General features: G+C 46.0%; 1 protein-coding gene and 1 long non-coding RNA gene across 3 annotated transcripts in view; both read left to right on the top strand.

Annotated features, from left to right (window-relative positions):
* Nucleotides 1–11735, top strand: part of LOC105486492 (nucleolar protein 10) — a 114639-nt gene extending 102904 nt beyond the window's left edge. For both annotated transcript variants that reach the window (XM_011749384.3, XM_011749383.3), the window contains exons 20-21: nt 5585–5687; nt 11197–11735. In XM_011749384.3, coding sequence (XP_011747686.1) covers nt 5585–5687; nt 11197–11316 — 223 coding nt within the window. In that variant the 3' untranslated portion in view covers nt 11317–11735. The remainder of the gene's footprint in view (nt 1–5584; nt 5688–11196) is intronic.
* Nucleotides 11736–21692: 9957 nt separating this feature from the next.
* LOC139358013 (uncharacterized) lies at nt 21693–26862 on the top strand. The gene is made up of 3 exons (XR_011612210.1): nt 21693–21812; nt 22200–23663; nt 25936–26862. It is a non-coding gene; the product is annotated as an uncharacterized lncRNA (long non-coding RNA).
* The last annotated feature ends 868 nt before the right edge of the window (nt 26863–27730 follow it).

The following is a 27730-nucleotide window of genomic DNA, read 5'->3' as shown; positions in this document are numbered from 1 at the left end:
GGCCTCACTGGCACTGTTTCTCCGTCCCGCCAAATGGCCAACTGCAGTAGAGAGACGAGTGACTGGGAGATAGAAAACACGGTAAACAGTTAGTGTAGGTAAGTCTTTCAAGAAGTTTGGTAGTGAAAGAAAGGGATGAAAGCCAATAACTTGATGGGAAGCGGTTTATAGACTCTAGAGACATGATTTGTTAGTAGGCAGAGAAGACTCAGCCACAGAAAGGGGATAGTAAGGAATTGAGAGAATTGAGTCAATTGACAAAGTAGCATCTGGTAAGGAACCGGATGGCAGTGGGCCCGAGAACCAGGTAAGGAGAGCTTCAGAAAAGACAAGGTGTGCATCCTCAGAGACACGGAGGAAAGAACTCCAGATGCATGGACATAGGGGACATAATTCTGGTTAGAGGTAGAAAGATTGGGAAGGCCATGCTTGTTGGCCTCAGGAATCTGGGCACATCAACCTTTTCTGGTATCTGGAGCAGCCGTGACCTGCAAAGTATAGGAGTGGAGCTGTGTGCGTTGGTGAACAGTGGAAGAAGAGAGTCCTTAGAATGAAAACTCTCCACATTTCAGTAGATGGGGATAACTTCTCTCCTTGGGTAGTCAATACTAGCTGCCAGGCAGCCTTTCAGTTCCATTTATGAAAGCATTATTTGAATGCTTTCAAATGCCCTGTGGTAGGTCCTAGAAATTGTTTAAGACAGTTCCTGCCTTTGGGGAGCTCATCTTCTTCACCGGGTAGCTTGGTAGCTTTGGGTGAGCTTTTTATCATGTCTGCAACATTATCCACTTTGTTAATTAATATGGCGTGTTTTTACTCTTCAGCTCACGTTCCTCTGATAGTGGATAAGAGCTGAGGTAATGCAGCTTTGTTTTAATATAAGCATTTAAAAATCTAGTCTGGGAAGTAATTAAATTCCAGACTTACATTTTTGAAAAGAGAATCTTGTATTACTCAATGAATATGTCCTCAGTACTACGTAGGCATGTTATCATTGTAATACCTAAGAGTGTGGACTGAAGGTTAAAGCCTCTCCTATCCCCCACCTCCCTTCCTGAGGTCATGGCTGTGTGCGCACCATATTTCTCGCCTTTAAAAAATACATTCACTCCTATATGTGTCCACACTCACAGATCTATACCTGTAGCTTTTTTTCTTTAACGTGAATGGTTCATATTCTTTATGTTATTTTTTGAGATGGGTCTCATGCTGTTGCCCAGGCTAGAGTGCAGAGGCGCAATCATGGTTCACTGCAGCCTCGATCTGCTGGGCTCAAATGATCTTCCCACCTCGCCCTCCCTCCTGAGTAGCTGCGACTACAGGCCACCACAATTGTTAAATTTTTTGTCCAGTTGGGGTCTCATTTTGTTGCCCAGACTGGTCTTGAACTTCTGGCCTCACGACATCCTCCTGCCTCAGCCTCCCAAAGTGCTGGAATTGCAGGCATGAGCCACTGTGCCCAGCCTAATTATACTGTTTAACTTGCTCTTTTCATTTAACAGCAAGTCTTAGAAATGTTTCTTTATAAGTTCAGTAGGCTTACCTTCTGGCTGCATAAATATTTCATAAGGTGGATGTGCTGTGATTTATGTAACTATTCCTCTAACTGTGGGTGTTCAGGTTGCTGCTTTTTCTCTTACCCTTTTCACAGTCACAAATATGTATGCATACGGACAAGTATTTCTTTAGAGTATATTCCTAATAGGAGTTTGCTGGATCAGCAGGGGTGTGTGATAGAGACTGCCAGATCACCCTCCAAAAAGGCTTGAGCACTTTGCACTGTGGCCAGACCGCCTGTTTCCCCACACTCCAGCATCGCCGGATGTTAGGAATCTTTTAAATCTTCATTATGCCTGTAGAAGAGACATCAGATTTGATGGTTGCCTGAGTTTCAGTCTCTTGAAATAGGGCCTTTGAAGCAACACATGGAAACAGAAAGCATTCAAATAAAGTCTTTAGTAAACTTTATGGCATATGTAAATATTTGTCCGAGGTAGTTATTTAAAGCAAAGTACTTAAATTTAAAAAATACTTAATCCTTTATCTGCGGATTCTTTCTCCATTTTCTAATTTATTCCCTCTGGTATAGACTGTGGAGCGGGGGCTCCTTTAATTAGAGTTAATTAACTCTTCTCAGTTCTGTCCTGAAGCACATGCCTTTATGAATATGACCCCCACCCCCCACACTGCCCCTTCCCTGCAGCGGGATTCAAAACCTCTCATCTGAGGAGCACTACGTTTTAATTAAATATGTGTGTGTGCACGTGTGTTCATATTTTAAAACCCCAAAGTAAATCAGTCAACCTTCCTGGTGCATCTAAATATTTAATTTGATTTTCTTCCTTGTAGTTTCTGCCCACTTTCCTTTTTATTTTAAGATAAATATACTAATAATCTCGTTTCTTCCCCTGGGAGCTTTCTACGTTCTATACTGAGTAATTCTACCCACTTTTAACATTGTAAAGCCTGTATCTGTTTTCTTACCAATCACAAATTTGGGGATTGTTTTTATCTACTTGTTCCAATTAGATTTTCCCCTAGAATCCTTTACTATAAACCAATGAAAAAGTCCCCCATGGCCGTCAGACCTAAAGTAAAGCCTAGGCAGGGAAAAGAAGTAGGGGCGGGGTGTGGGGGAGGGGAGAGGAGGGGGAGGGAAAGGCCAGTTCTGCAGTCCTCCTCTGCCACCTGCCAGTGTCCTGGAAGAAACATGCTGAGAAGCGCATGCAGTGTGGTGTTCTCCCTTTTGTTTTTCTGTTCAATAAGGAGTTTTCCGGTGTTCCTACAGCAGTGTCTACTTAGGTCATCTCTGACCAAAGTCACACTCAAGAAGCAGGCTGTGGAACTGCTGGTTAGCAAACGCTTTCAGTAAACTGACTTTCAAAGGGAGGGAAGTGGAACTTCTTTAATGTAGAAATCTCCACACATGGTCTCTGTGTCTGATCTTCTGCCATGGTTTGTTCCAAAACTCAGCTTGTCTTTCCAAATAGCCTAGACAGAACAAGTTTTTACAAGTGCACATTGAAAGTACATTGAGAGAAACCCCAGAATGTGTATGCCCTATCATGGAGGAATTAAGATCATTCTTAACAGAGTAATAATTGCCCACAATCGACTGGAAAAGTCTTTTTCTTCCTAAATTATAGTGTTTTCTGTATACCATCTTCTCTCAATGGTTATAGAGTTATTTGGAATTCCTGTCAACTTTTTTTTTTTAAGTGAAAGCAAGTTTATTAAGAAAGTAAAGGAACAAAAGAATGGCTACTCCATAGGCACAGCAGCCCTGTTAACTTTGAAACCTCAGAGTTTATAGCTATGAAAAGAAAGAAGAATGAAATGAGCAGGTTGAGGAATTTGCTGAGGCTCACATAATTCACATGCACACTTTACTTTTGAGTTTACAGTCCCTTTACACTTTACTTTTGAATTGTTAGAAGAGAAAAAAAGCTAACCTAAATCTTAATTTCATTCCGTTTGTCATGTGGAAGCTTGTCATTGAGAATACTTAATGGACAAGTTTCCTGAACAAAACTGTGTAAATCAAGTATGACCTGACACTCGCCTGGAAACCAGCAATTCTGAAACTGGAATCCGGCTTAGAACTGAATCTTACGTGGCCTGCAGCAAGTCATTTCACATCTTACCTCCCTTTTTTGCCATCTGTAAAGGATAAATACTTCTGTCTCAGGGATGTTGAAAGGATTAATTAGTTAGTCTATAAAGAACTTTGAAGATGAAAAGTACTTTAAAAGTGCTTCTTAATAACATTATTGCTTAGAAAAGAGTGCCACTTTTATGCTAACCACTTTATGTCTCAAATTATATGAAGAATGTGTGTTTAGTACGTTACTACAAGTTGTAAACTAGAGATAAATTTCTCATGGTGTGAACATCAAACATTAGCTTCAGAATTTCAAAGAAGGATCACTTTGTCTGGGGGATCATTTAGGAGCTGTGTTCTCCTCAGTGATTAGTTACAAAGACCGTATTTCAGGGAAAAGAAGACCCTTTTGCACAGTGCAGACTTTTTTTTCTTCAGTCAGCTTTCTTCGCCCTCACTTTAACAGGCTGCGTTGAATGTGATTTGGGGCACGGAGGGCAGGAGACGGAGGATACTATTTTTGAGGAGGGAACAGAATAGAAGAGAACCATATTCTTTGTTTTGTCTTCCGTCTCATCTATCTCAGTCTTATCAGGGGAATAAGAATCTATTGCTTTAGCCATTTCTAGAAAAGTTAAAGTAACTGTTTAAACATACTGAAAATGTATATCATTAGGCTTAATTCAGTTTATTTCCCTCTAAACCAAGTTAACAAAAAGGGCCAGTGTTCTAGTTTATACTAAAAAATTATTATAACATTCAGTGAAGTTTCATATAACGGGTACAAAATTCATACTTAACCTCTTTATTGGAAAGCAGAGGGGGGTTGTGTTAATTATACAGATAACAGTGAAATGCAGGGCACAGCAGACTGTAACAGAGACACAGATTATATAAAGAGAGCCTAGAAAAATTTGGAAAATGTGATCAAGAAATGAAATGAGGCCGGGCGTGGTGGCTCAAGCCTGTAATCCCAGCACTTTGGGACGCCGAGACGGGCCGATCACGAGGTCAGGAGATCGAGACCATCCTGGCTAACAAGGTGAAACCCCGTCTCTACTAAAAAATACAAAAAAAAACTAGCCGGGCGAGGTGGCAGGCGCCTGTAGTCCCAGCTACTTGGGAGGCTGAGGCAGGAGAATGGCGTGAACCCAGGAGGCGGAGCTTGCAGTGGGCTGAGATCCGGCCACTGCACTCCAGGCTGGGCAACAGAGCGAGACTCCGTCTCAAAAAAAAAAAAAAGAGAAATGAGATTTAAATTTGGGATAAAGTATGTCAGAAAGAGTAAGTCAAGTAAGAAACTAAAAGGGAAGATACCTGGAGAGATATCAGTGACTAGAGCTGAATCAGGTGGAATTACCCAAAGTGTAATTGCTTTTGTTTTCTCTGAGTGTCATCAGACAGATTCATGTTTCAAGCTGTTCATGCTGTGGGATGATGGCTTGCAGTCTACTGAGTTAAGACTGAGTGAAGGAAGAATAAGAATTATCATAGCTCTTCTCTGTGACTTGACCTGGAGGACTTAATTTGTGCTCATTCCTTTTGTAAAAGGTGGACGAGTGGCTAAAATACTCACATACCGAATTTGTGTATTGTTTAAATATATCATTATATCATAAATGCCATTGACCATTATGGTCAATTACAGGCTTCAGAAGTAGATTGCTCTTTGCATTTGGTCTTCAGAAATATGATTGATTTTAGTAAGAAAAGTAGCAGGCATTGAAGTGTTTGGTACTGCCACTTAAGATATTAAATTAGTGGGTGTTTTTGCCAGTCATTGTTTTACAGTCTATCTCTGGAATATGAATAATGACTATTTGAGTGCGCCTAATTCTTTCAATTTATTGTGTTAAGTGAATGATATTTTCATTTACATGTGTAAACATTTTTCTTTGCAATCAATTCTAATCAAAACTTGTTTCAAATAGTAAATTAAAACATAATTTTGATTAATGTGGCATTCTTTTAAATTTCCCGTAGCAAAACACTTGAAGATCGTTTGAAAATTGAAGCAAAAAATGGGACGTTGAGTGTATCCGATACCACTGTTGGCAGCAAACAATTGACATTCACATTAAAGAGGGTGAGTTATCTTTTATTGTTATTTTTTAATTCACAAAAGAATAATAGGCTTTCAATAGTATTTTGTGTGTGTGTCCTAAGACCAGCCTTCTCATACCTCTTCCCTATTGAGGAAGCTGTGTTCCCTGTTCTAGCGTTTTCTCTGCAACCAGAGCCCCTGGTGGGCCAAGAGCACAGTGTGTGACTACAGTAGAGCCAGGAGTGTCACTGGTGTCCCAAGGGAGACAGGGACTTAGTGGCCCTGGAGTTAGCTCTGTTGGAGATGAACCAGCTGGCTTGGTTTCTGGATCACTCTGTGGCCTGAGGTGTGGCTTATAAAGCAAAAGTCCCATCCTGACCCTCTAAGGATGTAGGGCTACCTCGCATGTATATGGACTTTGAAGAAGAATGGGAATTGGTGAGTTCTGATACCTCGTGACAGTCACACCCAGCTTGCCCAGATACTATCATTTTAGAAGACAAACTACTCTGCCAGTGGTCATCCTATTCTAAATTGATTTATAAGATCCATCTTTTTAGCCACTGGTAATAATGCCTGTCACACATTATAGGGAGAGTAAACTGCTTAAGTATTTACTGTTAACTGGATCCAGTTGTATTTCTCAAAAAATTTTTTTCTCATTCGTAGTCAGTCCTCTTCAATATAGTCACCAAATAGAATGACAAAGATTTCATCCCTTTTTTTTCCTAAGCAGTAGTAGGGGGATATAATTCACAGACCATATGCTCCTTCTAAAGTGTACAATTCAATGATTCTTAGTGTATTCACTGAGTTGGGCAACCATCACACTATGTAATTCCAGAACATTTTCATCACCCCAGAAAGAAGCCCTATACCCTTTAGCATTTACCCCCATATTTTCATCCCCCAGCCCCTGGCATCCACTAATCTATTCACTGAGCATAATGTTTTCAAGGTTTATTCATTCAGTGGTGTAACTTTGCATCGGAATTGCATTTCTTTTTATGGCTGAATAATATACCATTGTATGTATATAACACATTTTGCTATTCATTCTTTTTTAAGGGACACTTGGGTTGTGTTCTTTTGGGGGAAGTGAGTAATAATCTGCTATGAAAATGAATGTGTAAATTTTTTCATGAACATGTGTTTTCATTTATCTTGGGTCTATACCTAGGAGCGGAATTGCTGCGTCATACAGCGTAGCTATTTAACTTTTTAAGAAACCTGTCAGACAGTTTTCCAAAGTGGCTGCACCATTTTACATTCCCACCAAGCAGCATATAAGGGTTGCAGGTTTTCCACATCCACACCAAACCTGTTGCTGTCTGTCATCTTTATTATAGCCATGCTAGTGGGTGTGAGTGGTGTGTTGTTTGATTTGCGGTCCCTAATGACTAATGAGTTGAGCATTTTATCATGTGCTTATTGGTCATTTGTGTATCATCTCTGGAGAACCACCTCATCACATCCTGTACCCATTCCTCTCTGATTTCTCTAAAATTTTCCCAACCTGCATCAGAAGGCTTGCCAAGTAATTTTAAAAACTTCATTATTCTAAGTGCAAAAAGCTTTTCAGTTAATTCTGTTTGCTGAGAGCAAATTTGCCCTCTTACATTTATCACTTATATCAGCCAAATACACATTCGGAGGGACCTCATTGTGCCTCTTCCTAATTTCTTATCAATTTTCTTTATACCTGGAAGCAATCCTTGATTCCCTCTGAAACTCAAATGATGTCAAATGGGGCAGGAGCAGCACAGCCTGGAAGGATCCCAGGTCTGCAGTGTGGCCACCTCAGCTCCTGCAGAGGCCCCTCTGCTGGGTTGAGTGAGCACCTACTTTGCAGTAACCTGAAAATACAAGCCTTTTCCCACTGTTTTCTAAATTGGAAGGAACTGAGTTGAAGATCAGTTTAAAATTTGTAGTAAAATGAAAATAAGATGGCTCTGAAATTATATTTTTGTTTATAAAAAAAGTATGAAGAATTGCTTAAATTAAGTTATGGCCTCATAACTGAATCAAGCAGAGGCTTTGAAACTGTTTTTGATGAATGTGTCAATTAATGTTTGATGTGTTTGTTTCCTTACTTGATAAACATTTTAATTATTAAATCTCAGTTTTACTTGAGTTCAGGTTTTCAGTAAATTTTACTTATTCAGGCAGTTGTTCATAGAAGTCTCTTTTTATACTGCATGTTTGATACGCTCAGGTAGAATCTTGAGTTTTTCCCATATTTGCATATGTATCTCCTAAAATTTCAGTAAAATTTAAGAGGAAAAATCTATGCTTTAATGTCGTTTAAGATTGTATAGTGGTAAAACTGGGATTCAGTCACAAATCTAATTTTAAAATTTCATTTAGTACAATTCCTCATCAAGCCTGAGGCTGTTGCTGATACGAGTGTGTCTGTCTGCACCTGTCCTTCTCCTCCCTCTGTGACAGGAGTGCTGGAGGCTGTGGTGAACTAGTAGGGAAGAGGAGGTAGGAGCACCCGGGAGAAGCGCTAACGGGCCCATAGATCCTCCTGGATCCGCCACATGGCGGCAAGGCCTTCCGATGCAGCCGTGGGAGAGAGGCTAGTCCTAGTCCTTTTTCTGCACTGAAATTTGTCTGCAGAACAATAACCACTGCTTACAAGCTCCTCTCCAAGCTCCTACCTTGGTGGAGAAAGTCTGACAGAGCTTCCCACCATGTGTTCCAGGAGATGTAAATAGTGACCCTGGAAGATTACTTTTGCTATCAGACAGATAAGGGAAAAACCTTGGACTGATGTCCATGTTGAAGACTCATGAAGGTGCCTTAACTTAGAAGCTCCAACACACCTTGTTTATCTGTATTTAGCACATCATTTTCCAAAATTATATGAAGAAACTTTTTTTTCTTTTCCTTTTTTTTTTTTCTTTCTTTCTTTTTTTTGAGACAGAGTCTCGCTCTGTCTCCCAGGCTGGAGTGCAGTGGTGCGATCTCGGCTTGCTGCAAGCTCCACCTCCCGGGTTCACGCCATTCTCCTGCCTCAGCCTCCCAAGTAGCGGGCACTACAGGCCCCCACCACCACACCCAGATAATGTTTTGTATTTTTAGTAAACACGGGGTTTCACAGTGTTAGCCAGGATGGTCTCGATCTCCTGACCTTGTGATCAGCCTGCCTCAGCCTCCCAAAGTGCTGGGATTACAGGCGTGAGCCACCACGTCTGGCCTGAAGAAACCCTTTTTAAATAAATTCTGATTAACATGAAGAAGCGAAATATTGAATAACTGGTATTGGTTCACTTTACCGGGCTCCTGGTGATGTCATCACTCGCTCAGCTAGGGAGTGTTAGAAGGAGTTCTGAGTTTTCCATTAATGCGTGTGTATTGATGCCTGCCCTGTGCTTCATGCTAGGGACAGACATGGCTCTTGCCACCACAGTTCTCAGTCTATGGGAGAGAGAGACAGTGGGTAAAAATTATATACCTCTAATTATGTCATTAGAACGATGGCAAGTGCTTCAAAGGTGGGCAGAGGGCTGTGAGATTGTTTGGTAAAGGGCCAAACTTTGCACAGTTTCAGTAAGCACAGGACTGAACTGACATAGTATTTCTATTTTATTTTTAAATCCTCTGGCTGTTGCATGGAGAGTTGCCTTAAGGGGTATTTGAGAGGAAGCAGAGCACAAGGAAGGCAACTCCGTGGTGGCCGTGGTTAGGATGGGCAGCAGCCTGGGCTCAGGTGGTACCCTCCAAGACAGAGCACAATAGAGGAGTTTGGGATAGGATCAGAATACACAGGATAGGATTTACTTTGAAAAGACAGTCGAAGAATGGTAATAATCAGAGAAGGGACTTAAAGAATTATTCAGAAACCCGGTTTAAGAGCTTCTTAGAATAGGAGAAATGCATCTTTTTTTTTTTTTTTTTTTTTTTTTTTTTTGACATTACAAATTGCTTTCCTTCCCCACTATTCTCTCACTTTCAACTGTTTAATTTTAGAAGATTGGGTAATATCCACAAGAGGTGAATGTGGAGACTTTCTCCTCAAGGGTAACATACAGATGCATGTTTTGTGTTAGGTGTGTAGAAAATAGAGATCCTGGCTGGGCGTGGTGGTGCACACCTGAAATCCCAGCACTTTGGGAGGCCGAGGTGGGTGGATCACGAGGTCAAGAGATTGAGACCATCCTGGACAACACAGTGAAACCCCATCTCTACTAAAAATACAAAAAATATAGCCGGGCGTGGTGGCGGGCGCCTATAGTCCCAGCTACTCGGGAGGCTGAGGCAGAGAATAGCGTAAACCCAGGAGGCGGGGCTTGCAGTGAGCAGAGATCGCACCACTGCACTCCAGCCTGTGACCGAGGGAGGCTCGGTCTCAAAAAAAAAAAAAACTAGCCAGGCTTGGTCACCTGTAGTCCCAGCTACTCTGGAGGCCGAGGCGGGGGAATCGCTTGAATCGGGAGGCGGAGGTTGCAGTGAGCCGAGAGTGTGCCATTGCACTCCAGCCTGGCAACAGAGCGAGACTCCATCTCAAAAAAAAGAAAAAGAAAATACAGATCCCAGTGAAGCAGGTTCCCTGGGTGTCCATAAGGCGATGCTTTTCCACTTTATCAACTGAGGCCCCTGACAATGCTTTCTCAGTTTACCATCTGTGCAGTTCCACCACTAAGAATTTTTTTTTTTTTTTTTTTTGAGCTTTACATTCAGGAGTTTGTATTTTCAAAACCATCAAATGTGTTTTTAAAACTGTATAATTCTTACTTTGTTGTGGCTTCTGCATTGATAATCTTCTAAGGATTTCTGCTGAAAGTAGTTAAACCATTTGGTGCTGGGGATGGGTAGGGAGGAGTTCCAGCTCCCATGTGAGCCAATGAGCATTGAGAACAAAAGTGAGCACGTTTCCAGCAGTCAGCCCGGGAGTCCACGTGCTTACTGCAGCTGTGAACTTGGGCATCGTCTGCCTCGCTTTCATCAGTGATTAATGAGAGCAGTTTGCTGCTTTTAAGGAAGGAGAGGTGGAGTTTTGGGAAACAGCTAAAAATTCTTGGGAGCAAGTTCTATGAATGAGTGTTTTAATAATGTACTTTTAGTACATTTAAGTATTTTTTTCTTTTGTTTTTAAAAACAGTGGGAATAAACGAATGGCTCTAGTTTGTAAACAAAGATCTCTAAAAGGAAAGTGGACACTCTGTAAGTGATACCATCTTCAGGGTGGCTCTTTTGTAGCCTCTTTTAAAACAACACAGTGGTCGTGTGAGTGTGTTGGTTGAAAAACCAGTCTCCTACTTTGTAGTAGACTGGTCTATTAGGGCCCTTCTCTTGCCTGGGGTTCAGAATTTCTGCTTTTGCATTGATGGTGAAAGTTGGCCTTGGTCCTGCTGTTTCTGCCAGGGTAGCGTTTGTCAGAGCGGAGTCCAGGCAGCCCCACCATGTCCCCTGGAGCCTGTGGGCAGCGTTTCTCCTGGCAGCAGGTCTGAGATTGGTGGCAGTACTGTTGGCATCCTGACGGTTACCAGAAAAGAGGTATAGGATTTTCTCTGTTTCCCTCTACTCATTTAATTTTCTCTTTTAGTCTGAACAGCAGAAGAAGCAACAGGAGGCTGAGAAACTGCATCGACAAGAAAGGAAAAGACTCCGTCGTTCAGCCGGACACCTGAAGTCAAGACACAAAAGAGGACGGTCGTTTCATTGATTTGGGAAGTGATCCTACCTGTGATTAGGGAGGGGTACGTCTCCCCCAAACTGATCGTCGTTAAGAGTGTTCAACACAGATAAGGGAACACACGTTTTTAAAGTTCCATGTACATTCTTGTACACAGAGGTAAAGATTTGAAAACCTGTGCTTTGTGGATTGGACTGTGAAGCTGGGCCCTGCCGATGGCCACCACATAGCCCAAGGGTGAGCTTGCAAGTCATTGCTCCCTGGAAACATTGTCCTTTCCCCGTGGTTTTAATCATGTAAACCAGGTTGGGGTTTTTTTTAATATTGTGAAATGTACACCATGAAATGAAAGGTTTATCCTGTGCTAGAAACCAAGATTTATCATGCTCTAGGAACTTTGTTCCTACACTGCCTACTGCCATTCATGATTAAACCATCCGGAAATACCATCTCTGTTTTACCTGGTGTCTGTGTATTGCCTGTGTTTGTGTTTGTAAGTGTATGTTGATAGGTTTGTTTGGCTTGTTTATGTACTAGTTTGGGATTTGTTTTTAAATAATTTATACCAAGAGAGTATAATCTAATGGCGCAGGTTGAGAGCGTCCCAAATCCAAAAATCTAAAACTGTTTGAGCACTGTATTTATCTTTTCTTGCCCTGCTAGAAAGAACTACCTGAAACTGGGTAATTTATAAGTACAGAAAAAAGGTTTAATTGACTCACAGTTCTGCAGGTGGTACAGGAAGCATGGCTACGGAGGCCCCGGGAAGCTTACTATCGTGGCGGAAGGTGAAGCACAAGCAGGCATGTCCTACATGGCTAGAGCTGGGGGAAGAGGGCAAAGGGGGAGATGGTACACACTTTCAAACACCAGATCTCCAAGAACTCACTAGCACAGAATAACAAGGGGAAGGTCCACCCTCATGATTCAGTCACCTCCCTCCAGGCCCCTCCTCCAGCACCGAAGATTGCAATTTGACATGAGATTTGTGTGGGGACACAGAGCAATACCATATCGAGCACTGACATGACATTGGAGGAAAATGCTCATTAGAGCTTTTCAGGTTTTGGATTTTCAGATTTGGGATACTCGACTAGTGAATATAATACAGATATTCCAAAACACACAAAAAATCCAAAGTCTAAAAGACTTCTGCTCCCAAGCATTTCAGATAAGGGATGCCCAACCTGTAATAATGGGAAACAAGCAGTGGAGGCTGCTGGTTAATCTTGGCACCAGTTTAATTACAGGTGGTTGTTTTTTCCTGTTTCTTACGCACAGTCAAACGTAAACTTACTGGAGGAAACGTATAAAAATAAATATACTTTCATTTGAATAGCTTCTTTGAGAAAGACTCCAAGAAATTTTTTTTTAATTAGACAAACGGTGGTGTGCACTTGTAGTCCCAGCTGCTGAGGAGGCTGAGGTGGGTAGCTTGAGCCTGAGAAGTCGAGGCTAGCCTGGGCGACAGATCAAGACCCGGGTCTCAAAAAAAGAAAAAAGAGAACCAACTTTGGTTTCCTTAGTTTTTCCAGAATTGATGTGATTTTGGAGGTGCCTTTATAGATTTTTAAGGGTCTTTATGTACAACTGAAATAGTAACTCTTTGGACTGTAAATGATACAGCCTAACTTCTAATGTCGTAAGCCGAGAGGCAGAATGCATTAATTGACATAACCATGCTTGGGACATGGAACTGGCCTCAGGAACACCTAGATCCAGGGCTCCACGTTCAGTCAGCTAGCACATGCATACTCTGTCTCTGTTTCCCTCTTTCTCTCTCCTTCCCCTACTCCCGCCTTCCTCCTGCTGTCTCACCATTGTTCCTTCTCTCTTCAGGCCTCCTCTGTTCTTTTCCCAATATGTTTCCCTTCCCCTGCCTCTGCTGTCTGTGCCGCTTCTGCTTCTGTGCAGATTGGCTTGTTCCCAAGGCAGGGAACAGTTCGGCCATGTGTCCACTTCTGTGGTCGGAGAAATGAGGTCTGTTTCCAGAAAAAAGGTGTGTGGAGGGTGGCGTGTGTGTGTGTGTTCTTGTTCCTGGGGCAGCCAGCCCCATTCGTGCTGTGGTGCTAGGGAGTCCTCCAGCGGGTCCAACCGCTGGACCAGTGCTGTCCTTCCTCAGTTTCTTTCCCCCTAAACTCTTGCTCAGTGTCCACCTCTTCTCAAAGGAAGGGGCTGCAGCTTCCTGTTGCCTTCTCTTCTGTTTCCACGCTGCCTCCCTTAGGGATGGGGGGTTTTACAAATTTAGAGAGGGACACTTTGCTGGCTGGACTGTCCCCAGGGGTTGGGTGTTTATGCCCTTGGCCTGTTTCCTGAGGTCAGGCTCTGTCACATCTACTCCTGGCTTTCCGAGGCCCCTCTTTTCCTTCCTTCTTGGAGGGCCTCCTAGTTCTGTGGGGAGCCAGTATTCCACAGGGCCAGATTCCACAGGCAGCACTGCTCTGTTCAGCCAGTGCTCTCAGCACACCAGCAGATCAGGCCATCAGGGTAGGGTAGGAGGGCCAGGATCACTTCCGGGACCTGGGAGGCTGGCAGTGTAGTAGAAAGAGCTTGGATTTGGAACCACCCTGACACAGGGTCGAATTCCAGGTCTGTTGCCTACTAGTTCTGTGTCTTTTGACTGTTCCCTTCATCTCTGTGAATCTTATTTCCTCCTGTAGATCAGTCTAATACTTAGTTTTTATTAGGGTTACATTAGGTGCAGCAACTGGCACTGTGCAAGGCTCATGAGGAACTGACAAAGCTTTTTGACCATTGAGGGTTTTCAAGAGCAGGGGAGCTGCCTCCACTTTTGCTCTGGAGAGTTGCTGAAGGGCGGGCGGAGGGACTGCTGAGTCTGAGGGACACAGAAGGAGCGTCCGCTGACGACAGCTGCATGGGCGCTCCTCCTAGGCCCCACCCGTCCCTCTCGGTGCCCGAGTTTTCCTACCGCTTCAGCCATTAACACAGGCCTGCCTCTTCAGGGCTGGTTCCCAAAGTGCCTGCTCTAATCCTTCATGTCTTCCAAGTTTCCTGTTTTCAAGTTTTATGCAGCTTTCATACTCTGCTCCAAAATTTTTCCGTGTGTGGGATATACTGCTCACTGGCGCTAGGAAATGGCTGTTTCCCGTGGGTCTCCGTCCCAGGCACGTGCAGCTGGGGGTGTTTGTGAGCCAGCGCGAGAAGCATTTCCTCACAGACGGGGCTCTGAGGGCATGGCTTTTACATCAGGACTGAGCTGGGGGGTCCTGGGCTGCCATTTCTCCCCTTCCCCTGCTCCAGATCCCCTCAGCCTCCAACACCCCAGACCTAAGGCCCAAGTTTGTTTGTTTTTTCCAAGTTGTGCTCAGCAGTTAGGGTAGTGGTGGCTTTGGAGAGAGGGGAACGTGGCTGGGACACAGTGGGGGATCCTGGTTGGTCCTGTTCCCTCACCCGGTGGTGGCTTTTCCCACGGGTGCACTTTGACCACTCCTGGGCTGCTCACGACTCATCTCTCTCTGTGCTTGTTATCCTTGAACAGAAAGTTTCATTGAAAAAGAATTGCTCGTGTTAGCCAGGATGGTCTCGATCTCCTGACCTCGTGATCCGCCCCCCTCGGCCTCCCAAAGGCTGAGATTACATGATGAATCCCCCGTCTCTACTAAAAATTAGCGGGGGGTGGTGGTGGGCGCCCGTAGTCCCAGCTACTCAGGAGGCTGAGGCAGGAGAATGGCGTGAACCCGGGAGGCGGAGCTTGCAGTGAGCTGAGATCGCGCCACCGCACTCCAGCCTGGGCGACAGAGCGAGACTCTGTCTCAAAAACAAAAAAAGAAAAAGAATTGCTTTATCAAAGGGACATGTTTCGTGGCTCCTCACAAAACTATTTCCATAGATAACGCATAACACTGTAAGGTTGTTTTTCAGATATTTTTCTGTTCTATAGACAGTGATAGACACATCTGTTTCAATAACACAAATGGGATCACACTACATATACTGTTCCTGAACTTGATTTTTTTATAACTAACAATATATGAGAGAGATTTTCTCAGTTCTATACATATTAATATGTAGGGTGATCTACCTCATTCTTTTGTGTAGAGTATTTCATTACATGGCTGATGCATAATTTAACTCTGTCTACGTATGGTTCAACCTAAAAATCTAAAGAAATAACCTTTTAAAATCTTTTTTCAAAAAGGTTTACATTCAAGGGGACACATGTGCTTGTTTGTGAGGTGGGCATATTGCACACTGTGGGGAGTGGGCTTCTAATGCACCCGTTACCCAAATAGTGGACACTGCATCCAGTAGGCAGGTCCTCAACCCTCACCACCCTCCCAGCCTTTGGAGTTCCCTGTGTCTGTTTTATCCTTTTTTTTTTTTTTTTTGTGAGACAGAGTCTCGTTCTGTCGCCCAGACTGGGGTGCAGTGGCGCAGTCTCAGCTCACTACAACCTCAGCCTCCCGGGTTCAAGTGATTCTCCTGCCTCAGCCTCCTGAGTGGCAGGGACTACAGGCACCTACGACCACACCCGGCTAATTTTTATATTTTTAATAAAGATGAGGTTTCACTCTGTTGACCAGACTGGTCTCAAACTGTTGACCTCAGGTGATCCACCTGCCTCAGCCTCCAAAAGTTCTGGGACTACAGGTATGAGCCACCATGCCCGGCCAGTTATTTCCATCTCTATGACCACGTGTACCCATGAAAATCATTTCTGTAGTAAGTATAACCCAAGTTATTTTTTAAATGAATGTAGTAACTTTGCAAAACATTTGTATGTAGTAAAAAACAATGGAAATGTCATTTCAGTTACCATTTTCTTTCTTTTTCTTCACTATATGGGGCTTGATAGTTTTAACTCCAAGCAGTTAGAATAGAGTGTTAGCATCTTTTTGATTCATTTATCAGAAGAGCAGAAACAAATACTTTATAACATTTTTGTTATAAAGTAGCAAAAACAATCTTCATAACATTCTTTTAAGTACCATTTATGGTACAACGATTGAAATTATTAAAGTTCCTAGGACATGTCTATGGATTTCCCATCTCTTGTGAACAACGCCCTCAGTTACTCTTCAGCTACAGGAGAGGGTGGACTGCACGGGGCTGCGGCAGAAGCAGGAGACCACTTGGGAAGCGCCATAGCGCCCTGGGTGGGTGATGGGGCTGGCGCGGGGGTAACAAGGGTAGGGCCCCAATAGGTTTTGCAGGTAGGATTGACAGGATGTGGAGGAGAGGAGCCAGGCATGGCTCTGACATAGTTGTCCTTAGCAATGGCAAAGATGGAGCTGTCCTTGCCTGGTGCCACAAAAACCACAGCAGAAATAAGTTTGGGGGTGAGGAGGTAATGAGGAATTCTGTTTTGACCAGAATTAGCTTATTTTATTATGTATGTATTATTTATTTGGGGACAGGGTCTCTCTCTGTTGCCCAGGCTGGTGTGCAGTGTCGTGATCACGGCTCATTGCCGCCTCAACCTCTGGGACTCAAGTGATCCTCCCCCTTCAGCCTCTCAAAGTGCTGGGATTACAGACATGAGCCATTTTACTATTTATTTATTTATTTATTTATTTTAAGAGGGGCTTGCTATGTTGCTCAGACTGGTCTTGAACTCCTGGCCCCAAATGCTCCTCCCACCTCAGTCTCTCGAGTAGCTGGGATTGCAGACTTATTTTAGATTGAATGCATATCATTTTTCTCCTCTTTTTGAAACACCCGGTGGTTCATGTTCTCACTCAGAGTAACAGTCCACGTCCCCACAGCAGTCCGCAAGGCCCCATGTGGCCCAGCTGGCCTGTCCAGCGCTCTCGCCTCCGCCCACTCGTCCTCTGCATGCTGGCCTCCCCGTCATTTTTAGAACACTCCAGGCATTCTCTTAAGCCAAGGCCTCCACAGTTGTGATTCCCTCTGCATGGAATGCTCTTCCCCCGCCATCTCCTGTCACTCTCTCACCCACCCCGTCAGGTCATGACCACCCTATTTAGATTGTCACACCCCATCTCCTGGACTGCAGATGAGATGATATGCAACCTGCTTTTTAAAAAAACTCTACTATGGACAATGTCAAACCTATACCAAAGTAGAGAAGAATTTAATGTGCTTCCATGTACCCAGCGCCAGCTTCGGTAGTCAACAATAGCTAATCCTGTTTCGTCCTCACTCCTACCCATTGTCCCATTATTTTGAAATGTTTGATCCCAGAGATCGTATTGTTTCATTCATAAATATTCATAGCGGTTTACTTGTTTACTGTTGGTCCCCCAGGCCCTCTGCCTTCCACAGCAGGCTAGTAAGGTTCCGGATGTGGGTTTGGATGTGTTTTGCTCACTGCTGTATATCCAGCATCTAGAACAATGCCTGGCACCTAGTAGCTACTTATAAATATTTATTAAATGAATAATTGGGTCAAGTTTGATGAGGCCTGAAGATTGAACTCTGGCTTTAATACAAGAGGGGTATTAAATTTTTGACTACAGCTGTTTGAGAGGGGCTGGGAATGCTGAAAAGCCTAATTGGAGTAGTTCAGGAGAGAATGGGGAAAAGGAGTCAGAGATAGTGATTGTGGACAACAGTTGATACAGGGGAACAGAAAATAGGACATTTGAGATCAAGAGATGGCTTTCTTTCAGAGGGTAGGAATTATAACCTGTCTATGTGCCCCTGGAAATGATCAGGAAAGACTGAAAGCAATGATGCCAGAGAGAGGGCAGCTCCTGGAGTGATGTCAGGAAGTCCGTGTGGTGGTCCTCTGTCGCTGCATAACAAACCACCCACTACTTAGAGGTTTAAAAGAAAGTTATCTCACAGTTTCAGTCAATCAGGAATCCAGCTTAGCAAGGTGATTCTGTCCAGGTTCCTCCTGAGGATACAGTCAATGTTGGCCAAGGCTACGGTCATCTAAAGGCTTGCCTGGGGCTAGAAGAGCCCTCTTCCAAGTTCCCACACATGGCTTTCGGCAGGCAGCCATCGTTCCTCGCCACATGGCCTCTCCGCAGGGCTGCTTGAATGTCCTCACAGCATGGCTGACTTACCCCAGAGCAAGCCATCCAAGAGAGCAAGAGACTAAGATGGTAACTGCAGTGCTTTTTATGACCTAGTATTAGAAGTTGCATGTCATCCCTTACTCTGATTTGTTAGAAGGGAGTCGCTAAGTACAATGTAGGGTGGCCAGACATCCAAATAAAGATAAAGACTTATTAGTATAGGTGTATTCCAAATATTGCATAGGGAATTCTTATACTAAATAATGACTTTATCTGAAACTCAAAAGTTAAGGTACGACCTGTATTTTTATTTGTTGGATTTGGCAACTTCAGAAGGAATCTGTGGACATCCTTTTAAACTGCCGCACTAGCCAAAGGGAATGGGATAGAGTGCATATGTAGAGCTCAGGCCTACGGAAACATGGCGGATCATAGGGAGAGGGCAGGTGGAGTACCTGGCAAATGTAGATAGGTAAGTGGGTAGGTAGGCAGATGCAGTGAGGGGAGCAGGTGGACATGTTCTTCTGATTGCCTCTCTTTTCTCACTGGATTAAGCAGCAAGGTCATGGGCAAGGTAACCTCCTCCCACCCCGCCATGCACCTTGCACAGAGCTTACTCTTGACTCAGACCCTCCGTGCTGGGGGAATTACCTCCCTGTGACCATCCTAGGAAGATACCTCTTGATTCTTATAGTCAGAAAAGCAAAGGACATGGAGTTGAGAAACCTAGGTTCTGGCTTTTTTCTTTTTCTTTGTTTTTTTTTTTTTTTTTTTGAGACAGAGTCTTGCTGTCGCCCAGGCTGGAGTGCAGTGGCACAATCTCGGCTCGCTGCAAGCTCCGCCTCCCAGGTTCAAGTGATTCTCCTATCTCAGCCTGCTGAGTAGCTGGGATTACAGGCACGTGCCACCATGACCAGCTAATTTTTTGTATTTTAGTAGAGATGGGGTTTCACCATGTTGCCCAGGCTGGTCTCGAACTCCTGAGACCAGGCAATCCGCCCACCTTGGCCTCCCAAAGTGCTAGGATTACAGGTGTGAGCTACCGCGCCCAACCTGCTTTTTCTTTTCCCTGTTATGGCCTCTCTGGGTTTCCAAAATTCTACCTCAGTGTTTTTCTTTTCCTTTTCCTTTTTTTTTTTTTTTTTGAGATGGAGTCTCACTCTGTCACCAGGCTGGAGTGCAGTGGCACAATCTTGGCTCACTGCAACCTCTGCCTCCCAGGTTCAAGCAATTCTCCTGCCTCAGCCTCTGTAGTAGCTGGGACTACAGGCACGTACCACCACGCCCAGCTAATTTATTTGTATTTTTAGTAGAGATGGAGTTTCACCATGTTGGTCAGGATGGTTTCAATCTCCTGACCTCGTGATCCACTCACCTCGGCCTCCCAAAGTGCTGGGATTACAGGCGTGGGCCACCGTGCCTGGCAATTTTTTTTTTTTTTTTTTGAGACAGTGTCTCACTGTGTCGCCCAGGATGGGGTGCAGTGACGCGATCTTGGCTCACTGCAACCTCCACCTCCCAGGTTCAAGTGATTCTCATGCTTCAGCCTCCCTCAATGTTTTCCTACTTTGTCCCCCAGTAAGAAATCCATTTGACATCATGGTGCAGAATACATGTACATCAAAGGTATTAGAAAACTGTTATCTTGCATCATACAAAGGACGCTGTGATTTTTCTATCCAATCCTGCTCTAGTTCCTTTACACCTCACCCCCAAAAAAGTTCATACGCATTACTGTGGTTCTACCACCCGCTAATGATGGCTGCAAACCCGCGTTGAGAATCACTGCCTACTACCCTAATCAACTGATGGCATTCTTGCAGGAGTATGTTGACAAAGCCCATACTGAAACGTGTCCCTCAGACATGTAATTGTTCCTATTGTAATGTGATAAATTATGTAATGAAACGTTTTGCTGGAGTTTTATGCGAAGGTTTTTTTTGACTGAAGACATGAGATGAGTTTTTAATTCTTTTTTTTCAAAGCTCTATTTTCAGCATAAATTATGGAATAGTTACAGGGTTTTATAGGAAAATTTAAAAGATTTTGTGGTTCTTTCTAAGGAAAACTTTCAATGCATTAAAAACCTATCCAGGGCCTGGCGCAGCTGCTCACGCCTATAATCCCAGCACTTTGGGAGGCCGAGAAGGGCAGATCGCTTGAGGCCGGGAGTTCAAGACCAGCCTAGTCAACATGGTGAAACCCATCTCTACTAAAAATACAAAAAAATTAGCCAGATATGGTGGCAGATGCCTATAGTTTCAGCTACTCAGGAGGCTGAGGCAGGATAATCACCTGAACCCGGGAGGCAGAGGTTGCAGTGAGCCAAGATTGCACCACTGCACTCCAGCCTGGGCAACAGAGCAAAACTCTGTCTCAAAAAAATAAAAATAAAAACCTGTCCAGGTTTTTTATTTGATTAATTTTGTTTTTGAAATGATTTTCAAACCTAACTTTACCCATGTAGCCATGAAGTTAAAATCCTAGAGTTTATGCTGTCATTGTAAACAATTACAGATGATGGCCATTACAAAACTTAATTTTACTCTGTGGAAGACTGGTCTCCATTTCATATGCAATAGAAGATTTATCTCTCTTTTGTACTTGAGAATACTAAAAGTAAATGTATTTTAGTAAAGAAAAAAAACCCACGTGTAAATGAATGTGTGTCTTAGAGCAACTGAATTCTATTCAAAACTTTGGAAGGAAACAGCAAAGCGTTAGAATACATGATTTTTAAAGTGTATGTATAAATAAATACTGTGAGTAAATATTTGTTCATTTCTTTGACATCCCTAAAAAGTTTATATATACAAGTTGGCATAATTTTTTTTCCTTCCCCTTGGGAAATGCTGTAATTACCTTTATTTGGAGTTTCCTTATATTTAACCATTTATAGTTATTGTAGCTTGATTTAGGACATTACACATCTCTTTGAACGTGGGGAAATTTTCAGTCCTGAAAATTTTTATTCTTAAAATTTTTTTTTTTATTAACATGTACATTTTCCAAAATTAACGCAATAACAAATCTGACAGTTAATATTTGAAAGAACTGTTTTGGTGACCAGCATGCTGCCTCCTCCTCAAAACATCTAATGTTCCCTGTGAGCACATACTGGGTGAATGGAAACTTCTAAGAAAATGTCAGTCCTTACCCTTGGAGATAGGACGGCCTGAGGCGGGAGCATCAGGAGGGACACAGGTCACCATGCTGGTGCGGGCTGCCAGTGTGCAGCTCCCTGCAGGGAGTGGAACCCTCCACGCTCCCCAGGCTTCCTGCCCAGTGAGAGTCCCAGACGCACAGCTTAATGCACGAGGAACTTACTATTCTCTCACTGCTGTCGGTTGCAGACCCTGTGTGTGACTATTCTGTAAACCCAGATGGGACTTCAAAGCGGTAGGGTGGGAAGGACGCCAACTATATTTTTCTAGTAGCCTTAGGTTTCTTTCCAACGCAGGACAAAATCACGAGTCTTGGCCTCTCTGGATTTGAGGGATCTTCTCGTTGAGCTGACTGAGACACCTACCTGATTGGATTTCCCTAGTTGCTTTCTCTCCCATTTCAGATGATCTCATTGTGAGTTGAGATTTGGGGAATCAAAACCTCCCTCCCCAACCCTCCCCTCGCTCCCTCCTGCCCTGGCTAGGTCTCCCTTCCAGGGTTCTGCAGAATTGCTCTGATTTCTCCTCGCGCTCCCCTCCCTGTCCCCATTTCCCCCTGCACATCACCCCTTTCCTTGCTGGGACCCACCTCCAGTCCCCTCCACTCACCATTCAAGCTCGTGGGAGAGGAAGCTCATCTCCCAATCTCCTCCAGCCTTGCTAGCCTCCCTGGGAGTTTCGACTCCATTTCCCTCTTGTCCTCGGCCTCCTTGGTCTCTGCCGACTCCTCAGCCTCACCCACACAGGTGTTAACATGCTCCAGGGTGTCTTCTTTAAGCCTGTCACTCTTCTTCCTCCACAGTGTCACCTCTCTTCAGTGTCCCAGAGCTGCCTCCCAGCTAGCCTCTGTGCCTTTCATCTGGGTGGCTGCTGGTACCTTGAGTTCCACATGCTCAGAGCAAAACTCATCTGCCCCATCCCACCCACCCGAACACTTGCTGCTGCTCCTCATCGCCCGTCTAACAGCCTGAGCCAGAAGTCACTGTTCCCGCAAGCACTGCTTATCGAGCACTCTGTGCAGGTGACTCAGCAAAGAGCACTCTCTTTGAGTTTTTGTTTCACGGGGGAGACAGACGAGATTCAGTAGACATGATGCAGGCCACACAAGCCACTGGTCAGGAAAGAGAGCTGGGAGGGCAGGGTTGAGAATGCAAGAAGTCGGCGGGCTCAGGAGAGGCCTCTCTGAGAAGGTGAGACGTGAGCAAAGCCTAGAAGGAGGAGAGGGAGTTGGCCAGGGTATCCATGAGGAACATTCTAGGCAGAGATCTCGAGGGTGCATCAGAAGCCCCCGGAGGGTATGTAAGGCAGAGTTTCTGATTCAGTGGGTCTGAGGTGAGGGCAGAAAACCTACATTTCCAACATAACAGATGCTGCTGCTGCTGCTGGCCAGCGGCCCCGCCTGAGAACTACTGGCTGGTGCAAAGGCCCGAGGCAGGGCTTTGTCTGGATGCTCAAGGAAGATGCCATTGGCCCCTGGGGCTGGCAGGGAGTTTAAAATTCCCCTGTAACCGGCGGGTGTGGCTTGGTGTCAGCTGTGCCAGAGTGAGTTGTGGGGCACTTGGGTCCTTGCATTGCTGTCCCAGCCCATGGAGCTCTCTGTGGGGATCTTTTCATCCCCTGAACCTCAGCCACAACTTCCTCCTTGCCCTTTGCTCGCCTCCTGGTCCAGCAGCCTTCTCTGCAAGTGAATGGCAGCAGCATCTGGGCTCCCCAGGCCAAGCTGTGGGAAACTCTAAGCCTTTCATGCTGATGGGTTTTCAAAATCCAGCATGGTCTGATTAGTGAAGACAACAGAAGGAAACAAGAGAAGACCTGGGTCTGGCCTGGACTTGCTCATGGCGAAGATTTCACTTAGTGGCCAAGTCACTTAACCCGTCTGTGCCTTGTTGTCTACATCTGTAAAATGAGTTTAATAGTATCTGTCCCCTAAGACTTCAGAGGATGTTAGTGGAGCCTAGTGAGTGAAGTCCATTAAATTCAGAAGAAAGGCGTAACTAAATACAAAGCACTACTAGAATTAGCTCTCAGGTTCTTTAAGCCAGGTTACATCTTGTTTTAAGAGGGTTGCCATGGCGATGGGTTTGTTTGAAAAGCATATGTTTAAAAGGCTTGGCTATTATCTTGCAACAATAAGTAAATTTAATTTTGCTGGTTCCCATTGTAACTGAGAGGCACAGCGCCTCCCCAGCAGCCATGACAGCCAGCACTGCTGCGACTGCCACCTTCTGCCGTGGCAAAGAGCACAGTTACTCCTCCTGGACATACAGTGAGTGCTTACTGTATGTTGTAGAGGCCACTGTGGTGGCACCTTGTCATGCGGTTAGAGGACTGTCCTATGGACAGAACCCACCAGAATAATGCTCCTGCCATACCCACATCTGTGGCTGAGCTGGGTCTGCACTGGGCCGGAGATGTTGGCGGGATGGGCGGGGAGGGGTGAGGCCGAGCATCCTCCAGGAACGACCCTGTGCCAGGCACCATCAGATTCTTTACACGTCACATCTCATCAAATGCCCCCGGCAGCCTGGCACTGTCCCGGGCAGCAGGATGGGGGTGTGGGTGCATAAGAAGCAGGATGGTCCCTCCCTCCATGAGAACACAATTCAGCCCAGAAATGCAGACAAAGCATGGCAATGCTGGGGCGGTGGTGGGGATCCTAAAACTCGGGCACAGGGGCCAGCCCAGAAACTGGAGTCCTGGGGCTGGGCAGGGGCTTGGGTCAGTCCCTGGGTGCAATCTCAGCCCCACCGCGCAGCAGCTGCGTGACAGTGGACGAGTCATTCGCCCTCCTTGCCCCGGTTTCCACGTACTGGAGCACACACAGCGCTGTCACGGGACGCGGGGCACGCCACATTCAGAGGCTCTGTGTGAGTGCCTGGCAGGCAGCAGCGGCGGAATGAATGGGGCAACGAAGACGGTAGCCCTGGACAGGGACATGAAGCTCCTCGGGCGCTGCTCTAGCTCCGTGGTCCTGATTGGACAGGAAAGACCTTGTCACGCCCCCGTTGCTTCTTCTCAGAGCTGGACCCACCACAGGCACCCCAGACAGCTCCTGGAGTGCAGGAAGCAGGACCCCTTCTCTGTGTGGGGCCACATGAGCAGAATCTTGCTCAGGTCTGAGAGCCCCACCTCTGCTAAGAGGGGGTCACATGTCCCCATGTTCCTGCTCACAATTGGGCTGTGGTGTCCCTGCTGTGCCACAGGCCCAGTCACAGCCAAGGGAGGACCAGGGGCTGGAGGGTCTCAGAGGCTGCCACTCAGCCCCTGCCTCAGTTTCCTCACACTGTGAAGATGGAGTCAGGTGAGCCTCCCGTTGCCTGGTTTTCCCGGGGAGGGCGGGGTCTTCCTGTCCAGCTTGGATGTGGAGTGGAGCACACTTTCATCCCACAGTCCCGCTAAACTGGACTCATTTTCCTTCAAAGCCTAAGTCTTGTGAAGATACTTGTGCCCTGGAGGGCTTGGCGGCCATGAGGTGGGCACTCCATGGCAGGGCCTCGTCACCAAGGCACCTGCTGCCCAGCACAGCACTGTGCATGGCGGGTGCTTACTAAATACGGGCTCAATGAATGAGTGAATGAATGGAGAAGGGCATGAGAGAAGGGAAGAAATTCATCTGTATGAGCTCAGAACAGCCCGAATTCTGGTCTCCAGTCAGCATGGGACCAAGGAGAGCCAGGCGTGTGGTGCTCTGAGCCTCAGCCAGGGTGGGCCCAAGAGTGGGGGTGAGACGAGGTGCACCCACTTTCCCAGGAGCTGAGCTGGAGGCTGATCCTGGCTTAGGGCCTTCTGCTTCCTTCCCTGTATGGGGAAACGAGAGGCATTTCCTGGAAATGCAGCCTGGGTACAGCCGAGGACAGAGCCAGGGAGGCTGGGAGGAGGCTTTGGGCCAGGGCTCTAGGACAGGTGAGAAGACACGGGGCGCTCTGCCCAGAGCCCCCAACCCCCAGCAGAGTGGCTGTGAGTTTCCTTCCCATCAGAAGTCAGGCCCTGTAGGTCCATGGATCAAGACAAGCCACCTCCAACCGGAAAGAACTCTGGGGAGACGGGCCTGTGTCCACGCCTGCGGCTGCTCAGGGACCAGTCAGGCAATCTGCTGCCTCAGTTTCCCCCTACAAAACAGGGAGATCAGCATGACCCATTCTGTGCCCCCAGGAGAGGCATCTGTTACACAGAGCAGGGTGGCAAACAGTAGCCCATGGGCCAGACCCATCCACGGCCTGGTGGTGGCGCTTCCTTTTCAGCCACCCACCTGTAGTTCCTGGCAAGGGCAGCCCAAGGGAACCGACACCCTCTCTGACGCCTCTGTTGTGTGGATCTCACAGCTCTCCCTGCTGTTAGAGCTGATCATTTATTTATTTTTATTACTTTTTTGTGACTGAGTCTCACTCTGTCACCCAGGCTGGAGTGCAGTGACATAATCTCGGCTCACTGCAGCCTCTGCCTCCCGGGTTCAAGCGATTCTCCTGCCTCAGCCTGCTGAGTAGTTGTGACTACAGGCGTGTGCCAGTACACCTAGCTAATTTTTGTATTTTTTGTAGAGACAGAGTTTCACCATGTCGGCCAAGCTGGTCCTAAACTCCTGACCTCAGGTGATCTGCACGCCTCAGCCTCCCAAAGTGCAGAGATTACAGATGTGAGCCATCGCGCCCAGACGGAAGTTATCATTTATTTACTTTTGCTCATCTTCCTCTACTAGAATGGCAACTCCACTGAGAGCAAGGATCCTGTTTATTGTTTATTTCCCTATCCCCGGTGTCTTTGAAAGTGCCTGGTATGTACTGGCACGCGGTAAACGTTTCTGAAATGAATGAGTAGATACAGCTCTACTGGTGTCCTGTGACCCACATAACCAACGGCCGAGAGCTGGGTGGCTTACAACAGCAGAACCCACTCTCTCACCGTCCTGGAGGCCAGGTGTCTGACACTGAGGTGTCAGCAGGGCCCTGCTCCCTCCAAAGGCTCTTGGGGAGGCTCCTTCCCTGCCTCCTCCAGTGTCTGGGGGTTGCTGGCAATCTTTGGCTCTCCTTGGCTTGTGGATGCTTCACTCCAATCTCCGCCTCCGTTTCTGCCCAGAACTCTCCCTTATGAGTCTGTGTCTTCGCTTTCTTGGGAGAATTGCTCATTCCAGCAATTCTTCCAGAGGGCAGCCTGCCCGCGTGAACTGCCTGCGCAGGGAACCCAGCCGGATAATGAACTGTCCGGGCCCCAGCTCCCGGCTTGATTTGCTGCGGTTTTCCTAATTGGAAGAGAAACGTATGCTGATTATTTTTAAAGACATAAACGTTACAGAAATGTAACAAAAGCAAGTGAAATCCCGCCAGCCCCATCTCTCCCTGCTCAATGGCGTCATCGCACACAGTTGGAGCTGGTGCCTCAACTCAGGCCTCTCATCACCCACGGAGGCCTGGGATGGGCAGAGCATGACGTCAGGCACCATGGGGGGACTCGCGGGGCCGAGCCTTATCTTTGCCTTTAAGGAGCTCCCAGTCTAAAGAGGGAGACAAAAAAGACCCCAAGAAACTGTCCTAGCCAGAGGGGCCTAAGGAGACCATGAGCAAATGGCCTGTGGCGTCCTGCAGGGGATCCTGGAACAGAAAAGGACTTGAGGTGAAAACTGAGATCTGAGCCAACAGTGGATTGATGAATGAATGTCGGTCCGTTCATCGGAACAAATGGGCCGGACTCATGCCCCATGTTAATAATGGAGGAATCTGGATGTGGGGTTTATGGGAACTCCCTGTACTATCTTCTCAATTTTTCTGTAAATCCAAAACTGTTGGAAAAATTAAAATCCATGACCAAAAAAAAAAACACAGGATAAGGCACCAAGGCGAATGGTCTGCTGAGACAGAGGAGACCAAGCCTGGGAGCTCCCCAGGGGCTTACACTGAGGGACCCCAGGAGGGAGGCCAGCTGGTCCTCGCAGCCACACAGGGTGAAGGAAATGAGCTGGGTGTCTCAGGAGAGAGCAACCAGATGTCCCATCTGGCTGTGGCCCGCATCCCTCCCCACCAGGACCCCGCTCGCTCTGTAAGTGGCATCTGCAGTCTTGGAAATGCCTCAAGGGGAAGGGGACAAGAGGAAAGGGAGTGAGACCATGGGATGGACCCGCGGGCCTTCCTGCTCTAGTTCCCAACCTCTGCCTGCCCCGCGGGAGGCTCCCTAAGTTCCCCGCGAGTGCAGGAGCCTAAGATGAGCAAATGCTGGTTGCTAGGCCCGCGTGCGCACAGGCAGACTCTCGGCTGTGTCTTTTGGTACCTGCGAGCGCCTTGTGGGTCTGCAGCCTGTAAACCCTCTCCACTCACCATCTATTTTGCTATTTTTTAATTGCCT

This window comes from Macaca nemestrina, chromosome 13, assembly GCF_043159975.1.
Source record: "Macaca nemestrina isolate mMacNem1 chromosome 13, mMacNem.hap1, whole genome shotgun sequence".
NCBI lineage: Eukaryota > Metazoa > Chordata > Mammalia > Primates > Cercopithecidae > Macaca > Macaca nemestrina.
The sequence above is the reverse complement of the archived record's forward strand: the minus strand, read 5'-3'. Positions and strand labels throughout refer to the sequence as shown.